General features: G+C 23.6%; 1 protein-coding gene across 3 annotated transcripts; it reads left to right on the top strand.

Moving 5' to 3' along the window:
• The first annotated feature begins 183 nt into the window (after positions 1 to 183).
• Positions 184 to 19,829, top strand: LOC112604243 (vascular endothelial growth factor receptor 1). 3 transcript variants are annotated; one of them, XM_025353192.1, is made up of 27 exons: positions 184 to 561; positions 9,521 to 9,651; positions 9,945 to 10,113; positions 10,705 to 10,835; positions 11,716 to 11,875; positions 13,015 to 13,175; positions 13,251 to 13,437; positions 13,498 to 13,624; positions 13,698 to 13,876; positions 13,948 to 14,120; positions 14,206 to 14,350; positions 14,541 to 14,699; positions 14,866 to 15,021; positions 15,115 to 15,242; positions 15,303 to 15,471; positions 16,197 to 16,306; positions 16,395 to 16,545; positions 16,636 to 16,860; positions 16,934 to 17,066; positions 17,149 to 17,383; positions 17,441 to 17,566; positions 17,652 to 17,781; positions 17,876 to 17,957; positions 18,061 to 18,166; positions 18,256 to 18,457; positions 18,599 to 18,710; positions 19,583 to 19,807. In XM_025353192.1, the coding sequence occupies exons 1-27, from the start codon at positions 483 to 485 to the stop codon at positions 19,590 to 19,592; spliced, it is 3,876 nt and encodes a 1,291-aa protein (XP_025208977.1). In that variant the 5' UTR covers positions 184 to 482; the 3' UTR covers positions 19,593 to 19,807. The 3 variants fall into 3 exon arrangements, with proteins under 3 accessions (XP_025208977.1, XP_025208979.1, XP_025208978.1); XM_025353193.1 differs by lacking the exon at positions 11,716 to 11,875 and adding an exon at positions 12,017 to 12,155 and having other exon boundaries at positions 185 to 561; positions 19,583 to 19,806; XM_025353194.1 differs by lacking the exon at positions 18,599 to 18,710 and having other exon boundaries at positions 19,583 to 19,829.
• The last annotated feature ends 474 nt before the right edge of the window (positions 19,830 to 20,303 follow it).

Raw genomic sequence — 20,303 nt, 5'->3', positions numbered from 1 at the left:
GCAACATACATCTAGAATCTAGATATTAAATTGTTATGCTATTGCGATTGCCCTCCACCATCGGACCAATCATCGCGGTGCCACATGGGTCTATAGTCGATCATAATACCACTTGTTGTTCACTGGTAATTCCATTAGGTTGGTACGCCGGCAGAAGTGGCGCTGAAATTCCAATGTTTATCAGTCACCGCGTCAAAGTCCTTGGCCAGTTGACGTGTTAGTCGTTAGTAGTGCGTTGCCGACTGCCGTAGTATCGTCGTCGACAGACGTTGTCCGTCTTGTTCGGTTGGTCGTTTGACAGTTTTGTGACCAAATCGAGTGCGACATGTCCATTGTTGCAGGGTCTACTAGTTTTTGTTGACTTCCGGCTGACGAATGACAGTAGTCATTGTCGTCGACTTACACTATCGTTTAGATTAATTAATCGTCAGTAAGAGGAAAGATACAGTGATGAATACGAAAACTTAAACGTCGAAAGAAATATGATATTTATTATTCACTTCGCCCGCGGATTATTATGTATCGCCGCCGCTGCTATGTTGGGCAGTGTCTCCGCAGCGGGTGAGTCAGAATTTTATCATCGGGTATCGGCCTTATGTAATATGTAATAATATGTATTAATATATTCTAGCCTACCTATTTAATATTATTTGTTTTCTGCGAGGTGTGGCGTGAATTTTGTTTAGTTCTTGAATATTTAAATGTTTAATTGTCCTGCAGTTCGAAATGCGTTTTTTTGTTTTATGGCATTTTGGACAGGGCATCAATTATACAAAGGGTAGAACGACTAGAACGTCGTAAAAACGTCAAAAGTTTGAAGTATAACACACTATTTTCGAGGCTATGATTTAATAATAGTACCTACATTTGTCGAAGTTGACTCAAACGTTGTAATATAGCCTTGGATAACTCGAACAACTATTCCATAAATTATTTTTTTACTAAGCAATGATTGATTTGATTCCATTTCCATTTATAATTAGTATTTTATATTTACTATTAAGAAACTAATTATGAATCGTATTTTAAAATTGAAAATAAAACTGTAGAATATATTAATATTATGTTACCTGGGATGTTACCTATGTAACCACCAAATTAAAAAAATGATATTTTAAAAATTGTGTAGGTAATTATTTATTATATAGGTTATTTATATGAGCTATATGTAATAAGTAGAGCTAGGTTTTTGATGACTTTAGCATTTTTTTTCTTTAAATAGGTACTACCTATACAGTTCTAACTAAACACTAAATTAAGAATGGATAATTTTTATATTGCATTTTTCACATTTTTTGTGATAAATGCATTTTATTGCATTTTTTCAAATATTACTTTAATTTTGAGTATTTAAATTCATTTTTGTTTATTTTAAGAATTTTTTAATATGTGTTGTACAGATAATCCCAATTACTACTCTAGTCCATTGATATTGAAAAATAAATATAATTAATTGTCAATTCAAATTTGAGTTTATTTGTTTAATTTACTTCTTAAAACAAATTTTTACCTGTATTGTGTAATATAAAAAATGAATAATTAATAATTAATGATAATAATTATTTTAAAGTTTTTAGGTAATTTTTGCATTTTTTTAGTACATTTTTGTATATTTTTTAAGTCATTTAAATCCTAGCTCTAGTAAAAATTATACATAGCATATATTGCCATTGTTACATATAGATACTTATTAATGCAATCCTGTATTTTAAAATCAAATTTTTATTTTTGTCTTAAAATTTCAGTTTAGTTTGCACAATTAATTAAATCTATAAAATTATTAAGATTAATTAATTGTTTAATGATAAGTACCTGACTATTATAATATTATATGTAGATATATCTATTGATCTATCAACTTTTGATTGTAAATAAAAATATTTGATTTACTTGATAAAGATGAAATGGAAGATAAAATTAACTTCATGATTAATATGACCCATAGGTCATTTAATATTAAAAATATTATTAGGTAATTTTTATTTAAAATGTTAAATGATTTTACCTAGGTATTTGTCCATTTGTAATTATTATGTTTTCCATTAGTATTACTTTCTCTAATATATTTAGTTCCAAGAAAAAGAATCTTTAAATAAGTACCTACACAGTAAATGAATACATTGATTAGTATACTTCATGAATATACCTTTTTTTAAACTACATTTTAATTTTGTATTTAATGTATTGGTAATAGATTTAAAATTTCTATGATTATATTTTTTAATTAAATGTAACCAATTGTTTTCTAAAATGTCATAAGTGTATACTGTAATTTTTTGACAAAAATAATCCTGAAGAAAAATTTTAAAATACCAAATTACTTATAATAATAAAATTGGTCCCTATACCTACAATATTTATTATTATTATATTTTAGTTTTTTTTTTACAAAAACTCTTTCATAACAGAATTATAAGTAGATTTCAGTAATAAGAAGGATTTAAGTACTGTATAATATTTATGATATATGATATATTATTTTTGTAGGTATTTAAAATTATAACAATATTTATAAGGATGTAGTGTAAACGATATGTATACAATATAAATTTAAAATTGTTGTTTTTTTTTTTTAGATTTTAGTGTTTTTTATTATAGTTGTACAAGAATTAGTAAAGCAGATGTTTTTTTACGACTTTTAGGATATAGGAATGAGTGTATTACATAAAAGTTACTATTATATTTTAATAGTGACTCAATTATATTGCTTTATACTTTAATGTTTGTTTTATTTTTTAATAAAATTATTTATGTATTAGTATGTAAAAAATAGAATATAATTAGATTATCAGACTTTAGATTTGTCTATATATTAGATCAAATTTAATAAACAAAATATTAATCGAATCAGTAGTTTAAAAATGAATACAAATTATTTAATAAAAACCAAACCAATTTGTATGAATCATATCATATAGAAATAGTTTAAGAGTAGATTGATTCAATTTCATAAAAATGTCTATGTACCTATTTACTATTTACCTTTCATTTTCAATATACTACATCTACCTATTTCTATTTAGTTCTTTCCAATTAATAAAGCCATATTTATATCATACCTTTTGAGTTAGTTTTTAAGAATTTGAAACTAATATTTTCTTACCATAAATGACATGAGTAATATTGATTTTTTATGAAATATCTACAAAATTAAATGTACAATTGTACAAGATGATCTTTTAAAAGTAAACACAATTTTTTTTTAGGAAGTAAAGTAAATATTTACAATTTTTTTTGTTTAAGTTTGTTATTTTTTCAAATGATAACATACATATTAGGTTTTGCTCCGAGCGATGAATGTATTTATAAATCTTACAATAATTGTGTGCCTTTTTTTTTCGTCATCATCTTTAAAGCAGTAAAAATGCATTAATCATCAACTTAAATACATTTTCTGATAGGAAAATAGAATTAGGATGGCTCAAAAATAAAAATTTTCAGAAAAAATACTTTTTTTAATAATTGGGTAATACATTGTTAAAATTTGAAAATTATTTTGTGGGTAAAAATTCATACCGAAGATTAAAAATATATTACTATGTAAAATATACGAGTTTTGATTTTAATAATAAAAAAAAAAGCTCAGTGCAATTCCATAAATATTTTTAATGAACGTCTGAAGCTTAAATTTTAATGAAATTTGATATTCGCGCTTAAAATAACAATTTATTCAAACGATTTTATGTTTATTGTTTTAATTTTATGATAATAAATCGTTTTAACTTGAAAGATTAAACTGTTATTTCAATAATCATTTTCCATACTTGTTGACATTTTTAAGATATTTATGCTAATTTTAAGTTATTTATAGGCATTTAATATTTGATTTTTTTATGTTGGTGTTGATAAAAATATATATGCTTGGTATATATATAGATTCCATAGAACTACTTAAATTATTCTTAGTGATTTAATTTAATAAAAAATAAGTAACTAATACATTCGATTTAAAAGTTTATTATTGAGTAATAACTAATAATATGTTATTGATTTAAAATTAAAAATAAATTAATGATTTTCTAAAAATGTTTTTGTTATTAGATGTTTTTTAAAGGTCTGCTCGGGCCAAAAATTTGCAATCTGGTCTGGTACAGTAATTTTCTATAAGTAGACCCGACCCGGATAGATTAATTTTGTATGGGTTTTTTTTTTTTTAATATTGTATTCATAAATTAATAACTATAATTTACTTAACAACATATTTTTAATAAAATATATTATGTGACTGAAATTATTGAGTATTTTGTGAAGTTTTTTTTTTTGATTCTTGGTATACTTAATATTTTTAGTTTTGGTACTTTTTGGAGATTATAGAGTAATTAAAAATAGGTTCTTAATAAAGATTATAAAGTTCTTATAAAAAGAAATGTAGTTTGTTTTTTGTGAACTTTTTTCATGGAAGACCGGGAAGTTGAAGTCGGGCTAACTACATATAAGTCCGACCCGATCCGACTCTAACTTATGTTCAAAAAAAATGTCTGGCTCGGCCCAACCTAGAATCTTATAGGTCCAGCCAAGCCCGGCCCGAGTAGGTTTTTAGTGTATACAATAAATAGATTTGTTTAGTTAATAAGTTTTATTTTTATGTGGGTTCTTATAAAATTGTCCAAAAATAGCCTTTTCCCCTTGTTATATGTTATGTAAGAATAAAACACATTTCACAATGCTATAAATAAAATAAAATATAATATTAATATTTTTACCACATATTTTAGCATATTTCGGTATTTTCAATTTTTTTAGAATGTTTTTCGATTTAAGGTTATATTTCATTTTTTCAAGGCATATTTTGTTATTTTGTAACTACAGCTTTTTTAGCAAATATTTTTATATAAACGTCACCACACATCGGGTAAATTTTGGTTTTCCTGTACGGTCTTCATTCCATCTTTCTGTAGAATGAATATCACGATTGATAGTAATAAAATAATTGTTATTGTTATTGTAGACTTTTACAATGTTGTTAAGACTTATCACTTATATTGATATTTTTATTATTTGTCAATTTAAACATCAAACCTATTAAATCATCTTGGCCGTTAAGTGGTATAGTTATAATTTTGGTCTGGGGAGGATACATAATTTATTAGATAAGCATTAAGTCCAAATGCCACATCATGCTTAGAATTGCCAAATTCAGAAATTACCTAACCGAAATTTCATATTAAATAACCTTTGTTGTTTATTTGTATGGAAATACACTTTTTAAGGCTGTTCTGAGAGGGGATCTATCCTATCATCTCTCCATTAACAATGGCGAGGGGGGTCAAATTTTTTTTTTTTGGAGGGGGGGCTCTCCTAGCGGTAAACATGTACCGACTTATAGAGAGCTTCGTCTGTATTTGGGAGTAGGGTTATTTTCCAAATTGGGGGGGCTTACCCCCCTTCTCCCCGACTATGGACCATGACTATGCCACTGTGGTCGTTAGCTTGTTAGATTTGAAAGCGAGGGTGAAAGGACATTATTTTGAAAATATTTACGATTAAAATGCTTGAAGAAACTTAAAAAAAATAATAATAAAAAGAATAATTTTTTAAAAAAATGTTATTTTATTGAATCATTTAGATATTTACCTCAACTTTTACATAAAGCGATTGATATTCATATAATTATGTCACTACTAATAATGTATAGTAGCATTGATTATAATTTATAATTCAGGACTAATATTTATAAACAATTATGATAGAAGTTAGAAAAAACAATCATCTGAAATATTATGCCGGATATAGATAATATTATCATGTTTATTTCTAGGAAATATTAAAAAAGTATTATACCCATAAATTATGATACTTTTGTTGTTTAAAATGTTTAAAAAATATGTGACAATTTATTAGTTATTTGTTTTTTTTGAAGATTATATTACAAATCTAAACAAATTATCTATTAAAGCCAGGCAGAAGTTGATTTGTTTTTTTTTAAATCTTAAAATATTATTCATGTAGAAAACATATTTAATTTATCTTATCAATATTAAAAAATATTCAAATTAAATGTTTTATTGATAATAATTTTACTATGCACATTTCGATGACCATATATAAATTGGTTATTATATTTTCAATGAATCAATTTTAGCTTCCCAACAATCCCAACAAGAAATACAGTTAAGGGGTGCTAAAATATATGGATTATAATTAATAGATAATAATTATTAGAGTAGTGGTTCCATATAAATGATTTGTGGATTGATGTTATTGCGGTTAAAAAATAATTTAATATTTAATTTCACTATATTTAGATAGACGCGATTGATATTCAAGGATTGTGCTTGGGTTGGGCGCTCACAAGAAAATATTTTTTCTTAATGTTGTTTTAACAAAATTGAAATGTATAATGCGCTAAAAGCGAAAAACATTAGCAGAGAAATATATAAAAAAAAAACAGTCCATGATCCAATTTAAGTTTTAGCTAGAGGTGGATATTAATGCCAATTGAAAACCTTTGTATTAGATTGTATTATTTTTATTTAGTACCTAATAATTGAATGTTTCAAAGAGGTCTTTTTTATTCTTAGTGGAGCAATGAAAGTACTGGTTTTATAACAATGTAAGTTGTTTTTGTGTCTGATATTATTTCATCTTTTGTATAGATTATAGTAGGAAAATGCTTCAATGTTCAATTATATTTATAAAAGTGATTCCTAATAAAAAATTTGATTTAGTTGATATTAATAGTGGTTGGTCAGTAATAGAATATTTCTTATATTTTTTAAAATAATCAAGAAATGCAAAAACAAAAACCATAAAGATTACGTAGACCGGAAAGAATTTTTGTGCAATTATTTATAGAGAAATAGAGAATTGAGGCTTTTCGTTAATATTCATGTATTATAATTAACTCATTTTATACAATAAAAATTTCAAAATATTTGAATTTATATCAGTATTTAATAACCAGTATTTTATGAATGACCTCTCAAAATAAAAAAACCGTTGATATTTAAAATTTTTATTAAATATGTATCAATTTCTATATATGCTTAAATTTTCAAAATATTATACTCTTAAAGTTATTTGTAGACATTTAAAATTTTTTAAATTTAATCCTATAAATGTCAACATATAATTGTTCTTACTGCTGTATGAAAGCATTTAAAATATTTAAGCACAATTTGAAGGTTAATTTTAGACAAAAATTCGTCAAAATCACGAAAATTTACAAACATTTTGCATTTAAAAATTTATAGAATGTTCAATTTTTATAGCTTAAATTTTTATTTTATAGGTCTGAATATATCAACACGATACAGTTTTTTTTAAGTATTTCATATTAAAACCAAAAACTTAAAAAATATAAGTATATATTTTTTTATTTTATTTTTATTTTATTTCAATTTTGAGTGAAATTACATAAATAAATCATAAATAATATTATTCATTATTGTTACAACTAAAAATACATTATTCGTGGGTCTTAATATTTTTATGTATATCATGATTTTTACTATACGCAATAAAATTTCGAATATAGATTATAAAATTTATATAAATATATAATAAACCTATGTATCATAACTTATAGTTATATATTTATAAATGCAAATAATACAACGTTTTCGGCAAAATTTAATTTAATTGCCGTGATACTAATAGTAAAATAAATTACTTTAATAACCATATCAAAAAACCTATCATGAAATATACTTTAATGTAGTTATATGTAGTGATATTGACTAACAAATAGTTTCCCCTTATAATCGTTTTTGTATACAATAATGTATCTTTGAATTCAAATTTAACATATCTATTACAGTGAATCACTCCACATTGTATGTATAGCAGAGCGATACTTGTCCACTTTTTTTTCTTCCAGATTATTTTGAAAATTACTTGAAAGTTTTTACCTTTTGACTTCTCTAAGTACAAACTAGATCCGAATCGTTACCAGAAACTACCCCCAAAATTGAATATCTTTAAAAATTTTACTGCCTTAAAAGTGATGACAAAAAAAAAAAAACACATCATTGTAAAATCAATACGTTCAGAATCTAAAATTCAAAGTTTTTAAAAATAATTAGAAATGAAAAAAAAATTTTGACAATACAGGATATCCAATATCCATATTATATGTATAAAATAATTATAATTTATATAAATTAACATATATGTATGTATATATATATAAATATTATAAGTTTTCAGTAAAATTGATTTTGTTTTTTTGATCAAAAACTGAATCTTAAATCTTTATTGAATCTTATTATGCTTTTTTCTAGCTTTTAAAAATAAGATATTGAAACGAAAATTAACGATTTTTCCTCAACAAATTTAGTTATTCTACTATGATTGAAAAAACAAAAAATACCTGTAGACTTGAAATTGTTTGTCATTAATTGTATTATTATTTTCTATACACAATTAAGTTTTTGAATATAATACATTTAGATTAATTATTTATGTCACAGATCTTAATAATCTTAACGATCTTATTCTCATCGTTTTATAATTTGTCTACGTACCTACTATAATACCACATGATAACACGTGGTATTGATTTATATACATTTAATAATTTAATATTTCAATTATTATAATTTTATTTATGTAATAAAATTTGTGATGTATCCGAAAAAAATTACTTTATCCAATAGAAAAATAATTTTTTTATCGTAATAATATAAATAAATTATAAAATATCTTAATCAATAAATGCTGACCCTCGGATTTGTGTTTTTTTAACGATAACTTCTCATTAAATATAATATAAATATGATTAGGTACATTTGTAGATAATTAACTATAAATATCTTGTTATTAAGGGTTCTAAAAATCAATTGAATTTGTATTTGCTATATAAAGTCAGTTGATAAATTTAGAGTTTTACTCGGAGTTTTAGTTAAACGCTTTTCAATAATTCATCAAATATAATATTTACATGGATTGTTAAAATGATGTGTTTGTAAACAATATTTTATAAACTAATTGTTATTACAATCCTGTATGAATAAATAAAATTACGTAATAATAGCATTTAGGAATTAACTATAAAAACGTAAATCACAGATTTAATGAAAATGATCAAGTTTCAAGTTTTAAAATATTTATGATTTGAAATTTTAACTGTTAATTTTAAAATTGTCCATTTTCTATAGTTATTAATCAATATAAGTTTTAACTACCTATTATAAATTATATAAATATAATGAATAATGATAATGATAAATTGTATATACCTACCTTATTTCTCTACATTTTAACATGCATAAAATAAATACCAGTTAAGTATTAGTTATATTTGAATTAAATTGTTAATAAAATGTGTTTTTAAAATTGTAAACATAATAAATATTTAAAATCAAATTTTAAATATTGTTTAATAATATGACTATGATGATATCACTTGCACTATAGGTATAGATAAAATGTTAAACAAACTTAAAAATCCTTTAGTTTACTATTTTTTTGATATTGATTCTTAAATATGAGCGTAATCATATGTTTTTTAACATTCTTACTGAATATTGCATAAATATTATGAATAAATTTAATATTTTTTTATTGTTATTTTATTCAGATGTACAAATATGGCCAGATGTTCCTGAACTCACCCTGACATCAGGGGCTGATCTCACACTTAAATGTACAGGAGACGTACCTGTAAAATGGAATCAAAATCAGTATGATTCAAGTTTACTTATAGAAAAAGTATGAATTAATGAATAATAATTGTAAATTTTAATAATGGTTCTGATTGTTAAGTAAATTAATGAATATTTGTTTATTAATTTATTCCAATTGTTTTCTTCAAAATTCAATTTTGGCTGTTAATATAATTCTGTTTATTTTAATTATAATGTATGATGTTTGTTGCTTTCATTAATATTTGAACCATTGTCTATTACTTATTAAAATATTGCATTGAAAATTATACCTACCTATTTAATTTTATAATTATTCAAAACTTAAATTAATTTTTTAATTTTATGAATTTTGAATAGAATTCCTCAATCAACATATCTCAAGGACTAGTTAACGGTAGTTATATATCTCTACTATCACTAAGTAGAGCTAGTTATTTAGATACTGGATATTACTACTGTGATCCATTGTCTGAAGACTTAGGAGTAGATGAACAAAATTCAGCAAAAATTTACATATTTGTTCAACGTAAGTAATTTAAATTAAAAATACATTTATAGGTTTTTTTTCTTATTGATCTTAGCCTGATAATTAGGGTCATTAGTTGTGAGAAGGTATAGTAGGGGATCTTAAGGTTTTTGTGTATGGTTTGTAAAATTAATGAACACTTGTGTGTATGTGTGTATACCATGGAATCGTTACTAAGAAAATGGATGGTCACCCAACCGAGAGCTAGCAATGCTGACTGATGTTTGACCTCAGGACAGTGGACACATTAATGACTGAGGCGAGATTTATAGGTTTATGTGTTGTTTTTGAAAGATTTATTTTTAAGGCATAAAATATTGTGGTATTAAATTTTAGTTGTGTGAAATTTGTTCCTATTTTTAGACACTACATTTTTTACTTCACATGTGTATATTTTAAACTTGAACATTATCTATGTCATATTTAAAAATTTAAAAGATATCTTAATTTTGATATAATTTTTTTGTTTATATAATAAATAATAAAATGAAAAAATAGTTTTATGAAAATTATGTATTTTTTTAAGTCAATAATTTTTATTTATGTTTAGATTTAATTTAAAATTTAATAAATATCATTTATAATGTTTAGATGATACACATTTATTAGCGGTTCCAGAAAATTTAGTTTTATTGTCTCAGGATGAATTTGGTAATGTTATTATTCCTTGTCGGCCAACATCACCAGATATAAATGTAACATTAACAAAAGATGAAGAAGAGGTAAAGTTTTAATTATAGCTTTTCAATATATTTTTAAACAAATATGGTGGCTATTTACTAAACAAATCATTTGGTTTATATATGGATTTATATTTTGCTATGGACTATTTCTATTTTCTAGTGATGTAATGGATATACAATTTTGTCATAATTTATATAATTTATTCTTATAACAAATTTTTATTAATCATTTTAGATTTTTTTTTTTTTTTAAAAGGAAAAATATAACTAAATTATATTTGATCTATCTAAATAAACATTTATATTGCCTGTGAAATATGAACTGAGTTATGGGGATTTGTTTGATAAATTAATAAATACTAAGATAATAGTTTCTTAAACTTATTAATTTTATTTTTATTTAAGTTTAATGTTATAATTAATAATCTATAGTATGTATTTATAACCTTACCTTTCTCAACTATATTTCTGTGTATTGATTATACACTCTTGTTAACAGTAAAAAACTTTATTTGTTTTTATGAATTAATAAATGAGTGCTTTAATTGTGTAACCTGTTTTCCCTTAATATTTGCCTATTTAGATATTTGGTAAAGAATTTAAATTAAATTTTTATGTGATTAATATTTTAAAAGATAAATAATTTGTTAATAATTATTAATTTATTATTTTTATAATTTTAATTAAATAGTTAAAAACAATTTTACTAATAACTCATTAACTGTGCTGGATTTTTGTGTAATATTAGTTCTACTCTAAATTTATAACTACACCACTTTTAACTTTTAGTTGATCACATTTATTAACTTTTATATGATAATGTATTAATATGGTTAATTAATAATTGAATGTGCTTATATTTTAATCTTATTTGCTATGTGTTTTGAATGTTTATGCTTAACATTTTCTTTTAATTTAGTTGGTGCCTGGTAACACATATGATGGCATGGAATTGCTTTATGATCCAAAGCTTGGATTCTTACTCTATTCGGTGACAATGTTTAGTTCGGGAATATATTCTTGTCGTGCTGAATATTATGAACTAAAAAGTTATGCAACTTACCATATTGTTATTATGTGTAAGAACATTTTAGACTTGTTTTGTATCTATTTAATGTTTTTTTATTTGCTTAATTGCGTTTGGCTTCAGAGTGTAATTTTCATACTAAGTTATTGTGTAAGTAACTTGAAAAAAAAAAAAAATTATATTCATATTTCAGATTACTGAGAATTTAGATTATGATCCAAAAATAGGATATACACTTAGGTCACCTTCAGTTCAAGATTCTGGTGTATTCTATTGTGAGGCAAAAAGAAATAACATCAATGAATTACGAGAATTAACTGTTTACATTAATCGTGAGTTAGAATTGTTACTTACATGGTGTTTGGTTTTTGAATTATATAATTTAAAATATAATTAATTCATAATTTTATAAAATGTAAAATTGGCAACCATTTACTTAAATTTAGAATGACCAAATTTACATTTAAAAAAAACCATTAACATTTTTCTATGAAAAAAAAAATATTTTGATTGGAAAATTTATAAAACAAATATATTTTTATTTACAATATGTCATGTAGTTTTAAGACATATTACAGTATTAAAATTAATAATTGATCTTGAGTGCTTTGATTTTGGCTTTATTAGTCTTAACAGTGCTTTTTGTTCAAGACTAAATTTTAAAACTTTGAACAGTTTTTTAAAAATATATTTGAATATTCGAATTCCTTCAATTGTTTCTATTTTTATTATATTCTTTTTATTCATTCATCTCTCATTTAAACTAAATTGAATTATTATCTTTATCTCATGATTTATTGATTATTTTTATGATATTGTCATGTGTTCATTTATTCAATGTTTTAGGTAATATCATAAATTCATATCATTATGATACATATTATATTTTTTATAAATAAAGAATTAGTTTCTTCATTTATTTTCAATATTTAGTTTAATTTTAACTTGTGAGAACCATAGTTAATATAAGTTATATTGTAATGAGATATGTCATGACTTTTGTGTTTATGACTAATGACATTCAGGTTATTATTAATAATTAAGATTTTGAATAATTTTAATCATTAATAAGTATTTTTAGTATCTGACAGGCTTTTTGCATTTAAATCGCTTTAATTTTGTATCTATTGCATAGATACAGAAAATATAACATTTTTAAAACTTAATATGGTTTATAAATATAATTTTCAGCTAAAGTGCATAAAGTAGTTATGCCTTATATCAATAGTAGTGATGCAAATTCAGATCATTTAATTATTGGTCAAAATTTAACCCTTAACTGTTCTGTGAGTATGGATCTTGGCATTTCTTTTACATTACACTGGAAAGTTCCTAAGGAACAGAGGCTTCAGGTTTGATATTTATTTGAAAAAATAATTGATAATGTTAAATTTGCTATAAGATTTTTATAATATTTTTTTGATAAGGCTGGACATGTATTAATTGGCAAAGAACATTTTTATAATGGTTTGAAACATGGAGTTGGTAAAAGTGTTGGTAGTCGATTATTGAGTATTCAAAATGTTACTACTGAAGATGAAGGTGATTATGTTTGTGAAGTAACAGTACACTCTGGACATAAAAACCGTGCTATATACAAACTTAAGGCTTTTAGTAAGTTTTGAAAATATTTTATAACTGTAAATTATTTCATACTTAAATTTATACTTGCAGCTCCTGATATGACTTATTTAAGTTTGTCAGTTCAAGGTGATGTTTATGAAATAACACGTAAGGCAGGAACTCGACAGGTACAATGGATAGTTCAAGTATCCGCATATCCAAAACCATCTCTTGTATGGTAATTGAGAAAAAAATTATTTAAATTATTATTGTAAAATTGATAAATATTTTATTGTATTTTATTTATTTAGGAGAGATCCTAATGGTAAAGAATTAGGAATGAATCCTGAAAAAGTGTCAGTGGAAAATGACAAAAGTACATCTAAATTAGTTATAAAAGATTTACAGCTATATGATTCTGGCACATATGAATTAGTTGCAGATAATGATGCATATATTAAACGAATTACTGTAACCTTGCTGGTTGAAGGTAATTGATTCTAAAATTGTTTTTTAAAATATTTTTATATTTTGTTATTTTATTTATAATATATTTTACAGACAGACCATTAGTTCAAATAACTAATAGTTCTAATTCAAAAGTATTTTATGAGGTAGGTAAAATGTATAGCGTTGAATGTTATATAGGAGGTTATCCTTTACCAGACGTTGAGTGGGCTTTTAAAAAATGCCCAAATTATCCTGAATGTGAAGAATCATTTATCAAGATATCTGTAAGTCAGTTTATTAATACTTATTTTTATAACAATTAATAAATAATGAATTAAGTAATAAGAAAAAAATGTTTGAAAATCTTAGAGAAATATGTATAAAGAAACTGTGTTTAAAGAAACATTTCTTATATCGTTAATAAATATTACTGCTATTGAAACTGGAATACTTTTTTGTAATGCTACAAATGAATTTGGAAATTCTAACCATGAATCAACATTTTTTGTGACTGGTAAGATCATATTTTTTTTAATATTCTGTAAATAGTACAAAGTGTAAATTAATAATAAAAAAATATATATTATATTACATTTATATGAACATAATATAGACTCATTTTTTATTTAAGTTAGAAATGAAAAAAAAGTGAATAGGAATTTTAATTTGAATTATGAACACAGTTTTCTGTTATATTATTTTAGATGTATCAAATGGTTTGAATATCAAAGGGCCACCAATTGTTGTTGAAGGAGATGATATAACAGTTCAGTGTGGAGCTTCTAAATATAACTATAATCAAGATATTAAATGGATTTATCGAGATTTAAATAATAAAGAGAAACCAATAAATAATAATAAAAGTAAATATATTTATTTTAGTCTACATTTTTTTTAAACTTTGTTATTATACTGATATTTTATTAATTTTTTTAAAGTAGTTATGCTTAAATTTGATTTTTTTTTAACATCAAAATAATAGATGTTTGGTTCAACATTTTTATAAATCATTTATTATGCATGTTATAGATATTTTGGTAACAAATAATAAAACAGCTCTTTCTTATCGTTCATATCTAATGATAAAAAATATTACAAATATATTTGATGGAGAATATTTATGTATGGTACCTGAATTATATGAGAAGAATTTTACAACAATATTGTATTCTGTATTAGTCCGGGGTAAATATTTTTCTAAAATCATAATAATACTACAGTATATATTTTATAGCAATTTTTTTTATGACTAAATGTATTATTATAATACAATTACAGACTCACAAATACCAGTTATTCGTCAGTCATCCAATTCAAGTAATTTGAATGTTAAGACTGGTAAACCAGCACAATGGGGGTGTTATATTGAAAAAGGCATGCCACCACCTACAGTTACTTGGTTTAAAGTAAGTTATATTGCTTATTAACAATATAATGTAAAATAATTATTTTATTTTAACTTATAGAATGGTCATTTATTAAGAATAAATAAAAATGATAGTAGGGTTTTATTGCTGGATAAAAATCAAACACTAGTTATACGGTTTACTGCATTAGAAGATGAAGGATATTATGTATGTAATGTTTCAAATAAAGTTGGAAGTGCTATTTCAACCAAAAAATTGTATCTTATTGGTATGATCATAAAATTTATTTTATAATATATTAATTATTTAAAATTAAATGTTTTTATTGTTAATGTAAATAATTAACAAATGTATTAAGTACAGTGGTGAAGCGTCATAGGAGACAACGAGACAATGTCTCCTCACTTAGAAATTAGAACACTGGATGAATAATTTTGTTTTATAAAATACTTAAAAATTTGAACGTCATTTATATTAAATATGTATGTTTTAATATTAGTTAAAATCGATTTTTTTGTTGTTCAAGTTATAGCTTTATAGAATTCTTAAAACAGATTAGTTGTGCGCGATACGGCTGTACATACGGGTCATTCCAAATGTTATGGAAGGTATTAATACCAAAGAGACGTTGTAGTGCAAAGTCTCCTAATTATGGGCACGCAAGTACAGTGGGAATTTTAATGTGAGTGGGGTTTACTTTGTACGTTATGGGACGTGTCTCGTTGTTCGTATTTTCTCAGTTATCAATTCGAAAATGTCAATTTGTGTGGTATTCAAAATATAAATGGCTTACTAATCTTCGAATTAGAAATAAATTATATTGTTATTTTTGCCTATTTTTAAGTTTAGGTGTATTAGTTTCATTTTTTTCAATGTCTCTCCAGCCAAAAACTCACGCCTTGCCACTGATTAAGAATCATAAAATTTTCCAATTTAATAGTATTCCTTTTATTTAATATTTAATATTTATAGTAATAATGTGTTGGTTTACAGATAAACCTCTAGAGCATGAACATTTTGGTCTTATTGCTTTTTGTTCTGTGTTAACTATTCTTTTGGGAGTTCTTATGATAGGCTGTGCTGTACATTTAAAGAGAGAGAAGGTAATTATCAAACTTTTATAGTGACATAAATAATTTGATAACATATTTTTAAATTTTACTCAATATTTTTATTAACATTTTATCATAGAAATTAAAAAAAGAATTAGCTTTAGCCGGTTTGTTACACTTTGAAAATGGTGCTGTTGAAAGCTGGAACCCTGATTTGGGGATTGAAGAACAGGCAGAATTACTTCCTTATGATAAACGATGGGAGTTTCCTAGAGATAAACTAAAACTTGGTAAAAAATTTAATAAATTTAGCTCGGTTTAAAAAAAAAAAAGTTTTAACAGTTAAAATAAATTAATAATATTTATAATTTTATTCTTAGGTAAGCAATTAGGTTCAGGAGCATTTGGAGTTGTCTTTAAAGCTGAAGCAATTGGTATAATTGATAAAGACACCACTACTACTGTTGCTGTAAAAATGATTAAACCAAATGCAGATCCATCATACATTAAAGCCTTAGCTTCTGAACTGAAGATTATGATACATCTTGGTAGGCATTTGAATGTAGTAAATTTACTTGGAGCTTACACTGGAAATATAAACAAAAGTAATAATATTTAAAATATTGTGAATATTGCTAAAATGTTTTATTAGATTAATAACTAGATTATATGTTTTAGGAGAATTAATGGTGATTGTAGAATATTGCCGTTTTGGAAATATTCATCAATATATGCTGAAGCAGAGGGACTGTTTTGTGAACCAAGTCACAAAAGATGGCTCTTTAGATTACAATATTAAAGCAATATCTAAGTAATTTGAACTAGAACTTTATATTTTTATGCAACTAATGTAAATATTTGATGATAATTTTTAAATATATTTTGTTAATTAGAAATCCATACTATGTAAATGTTCCTAACAATACCATTTTACCTGAAAAATGTGATGATAGTAGTACTCAAATTGGTTCTGATGGGTATTTGGTTCCTGATGAAGTTGAACCCGAATGGCGAAGTAATTATCGAGGAGATTATAAAAATTTAATTGTTAAACCATCATGCACCCACGACTTAATATGTTGGTCATTCCAAGTAGCAAGAGGAATGGAATATCTTGCTAGTAGAAAAGTATATTTCTTAAATAAGAAATGTATGAATAGTTTATGATTGAAATTTTTTTTCTAGATTCTTCATGGTGATTTAGCAACAAGAAATATTTTATTGGCTGAAGAAAATATTGTTAAAATATGTGATTTTGGATTTGCAAAAACTATGTACAATAGTGAGAACTACAAAAAAAAGTCTGATAAGGTAGTATAACTTAAAAGTTATTATTTTTTTTTTTTTACAATGTTTTGTTAGATTTTGTAACATCTAATTATTTTTTAATTTACAGGATCTTTTGCCAGTAAAATGGATGGCAATTGAATCTCTCCGCGATCGAGTTTTTTCAACACAATCTGATGTTTGGGCATTTGGTATTGTTCTGTGGGAAATATTCTCATTAGCTGTTACTCCATATCCAAGTAAATATTTTATAATTTATTCATTTTTTTATTATGCTATATTTAATCATTTTTTAAAAGACTATATATATCATTATTTTGTTTGCTCTATTAGATATCCAAAAATTTAATGACTTGTTCAATAGATTAGTTGAAGGTTATCGAATGGAACAGCCAAAATATGCCAATTCTGATATGTAAGTTATCATTAAAGAAAAAAAATATGTTTTTATTTAAATATGTTAATAATCTCTTATAATATTTTAAAGCTTATTATTATTTATTTTTATATAAATTTAGATACAACATAATGTTAGACTGTTGGAAAATGAATCCTATGACAAGGCCTTCGTTCACTGATTTAGCTGAACGTCTTGGTGATTTGTTACAAGATGGTACCAAATCAGTAAGTATAAATAATAATACATTTTATTTGTATAATATCCACATGTATACATATTGAAAACTTTATACATAAATATATTTCACTTTTAGCATTATATGAATTTAAATGAGGTATATATGAGAATGAATACAGAGGGATCAGTTTCTACTGATTACTTAAGTCTTTTAACGGCACCAACATATTTAAATTGTTCAACCGTGTCTGAAAATAATTTGAATTCATGCCCTAACAGTTCTGAACATTCAGAAAGCAAAGATGATTTGGAATTGAAACCTATGCTACATAATCCAGGTTAATTGAATTTCCTATAATACTTTTTACTAATTTATAATTAAACAATTTTAAATTGCTTCATAGGCTTGTTGTTGACTTAACATTGGTATTTTTGGTAGATATTTTTACATAATAAACTTTGTTTTATATAATTTTTAGTCGAGTGTTCTGGTTATATAAACCTAACAAAACCATCGTCTTTTTCTAATCCCAATTATGATGTTGTTGGTAAATCCAAAAATTATTCATACTTACAATCACCGTGTCCAAGGTACACATTTCATAACTTGCTTATTAAAATGTATGCATTTTTTGCTTTCTATTAACATTATTAATTCTTTAAATGCTTATTAAGTGATGCTTATGTTAATTTTTTATTTTGATATATATATCTTGATATTTTATATGATTGAATTAAATTTAATATATATATTATATATAGATGGATGAAATACACACTCTTCATTATTCATTGCACAAAATAAATTGTAGATTTTATTCCCAAGAATTAGTTATATTTTTCAAAGTTTTTATTTTTATAATAATTATGATAAAAAATTTCTATTTAGAAAGAAAATATTTTTAGTGATTTTATGAATAATTACACATAATACACATAATACTTAGGTTTGATTTAATTTAATGCAATCTTTTTGAATTATAATAATGTAACATAAATAATAAAATTTAGTAATTCATGTCACTACTTACTAGTAGGTATGTCAAATTTTACTCAATTTCAATAATTTTAAAGAATTAACCTTTTTAAAATTAAAACAAGAAGAAATTCAAGAAAAATAATTTTGAAATTGTCATTAAATTGAAATTTTACTGTACACATTAAACCATACTTATAAAAAAACTGTATTTAAAATTATTTATCATGATGTAATTTTTGCATTTTTAGATTTAAACAATTACTTCTTTGAGTCATAAATTTATTTCTCATATAATTTTAGTTGTTTACATATTAAGATACAATTTTGTTTAAAAACACTTTGTAAAATCAATACATTGTTTTTATGAATTAGAATCTGAAATGGTAGGGATTTTATTAAATTATTAACATATTAACATTATTTTTAAAAATTAACTTAGAATAATCTATAATTAAATAATCTCATATTAATTGTTTATTTTCAGTTATGTTTGATGCAGCCAGAAACCCTTAAAGTTTGAAATTTTGCTTCAGTTAAATAAATTAGTAGTATTGTTACCGTTTATATTTTATTATATTAATTAGAGATGACTGATAATTAATGAACAACCATTTTATGTTTTCAAATATACCAATATTGTTTTAATTTTATGATATTGTTTTTTAGTATTGTTAATATTTAAGATTCAACTATATGTTATTAATGAAAATATAAAATAATCAAAAAATGTTAAGTTATTTCAAGTTATAGTACACAAACCATATGTTATATTATATTTTTAATATTTATTATTGCTAAAATTTTTTTTACTATTTTAATGTATCCAAAAATATTGGTATTAATATGCATCACATACATATTTTTTTATTTGATTAAGAAATTATTATATGTTATTTATTATATTTATATTTTATAAGATAATATTTTATAAAGTATATAATTAGAGTATTATAGATTGATTTGCAGTGTTTAATTGGGTTGATGATTACTGAAATGTTTTTAATGTAAATATACTACCTAGGTATAAAATAAATTTGTACATAATCTAAGTAGTATCTTAGTATTTATTTCTTTACATATTATTTTTCTTGGGTCTGGGAACAGCTGCGGTACAGTTAGATAAGTGCTATTTAAATTTGTTTTACTAATGTATGTGTAAAGATATGCTTAAAGGATGGGTATCTTTTTAGTAGCATATTCTTAAA

The sequence above is a fragment of the Melanaphis sacchari genome, unplaced genomic scaffold (genome assembly GCF_002803265.2).
Source record: "Melanaphis sacchari strain LSU unplaced genomic scaffold, SCAv2.0 Contig11_pilon_pilon, whole genome shotgun sequence".
NCBI lineage: Eukaryota > Metazoa > Arthropoda > Insecta > Hemiptera > Aphididae > Melanaphis > Melanaphis sacchari.
This window is presented reverse-complemented; position numbering and strand designations above follow the sequence as displayed.

Coding starts and splice junctions, on each gene's coding strand:
- LOC112604243 (XM_025353192.1), top strand. CDS start 483: ATGATATTTATTATTCACTTCGCCCGCGGATTATTATGTATCGCCGCC. Junction 14,121..14,205: donor AATCATTTATCAAGATATCT/GTAAGTCAGTTT, acceptor TGAAAATCTTAG/AGAAATATGTATAAAGAAAC. Junction 15,243..15,302: donor CTACAGTTACTTGGTTTAAA/GTAAGTTATATT, acceptor TTTAACTTATAG/AATGGTCATTTATTAAGAAT.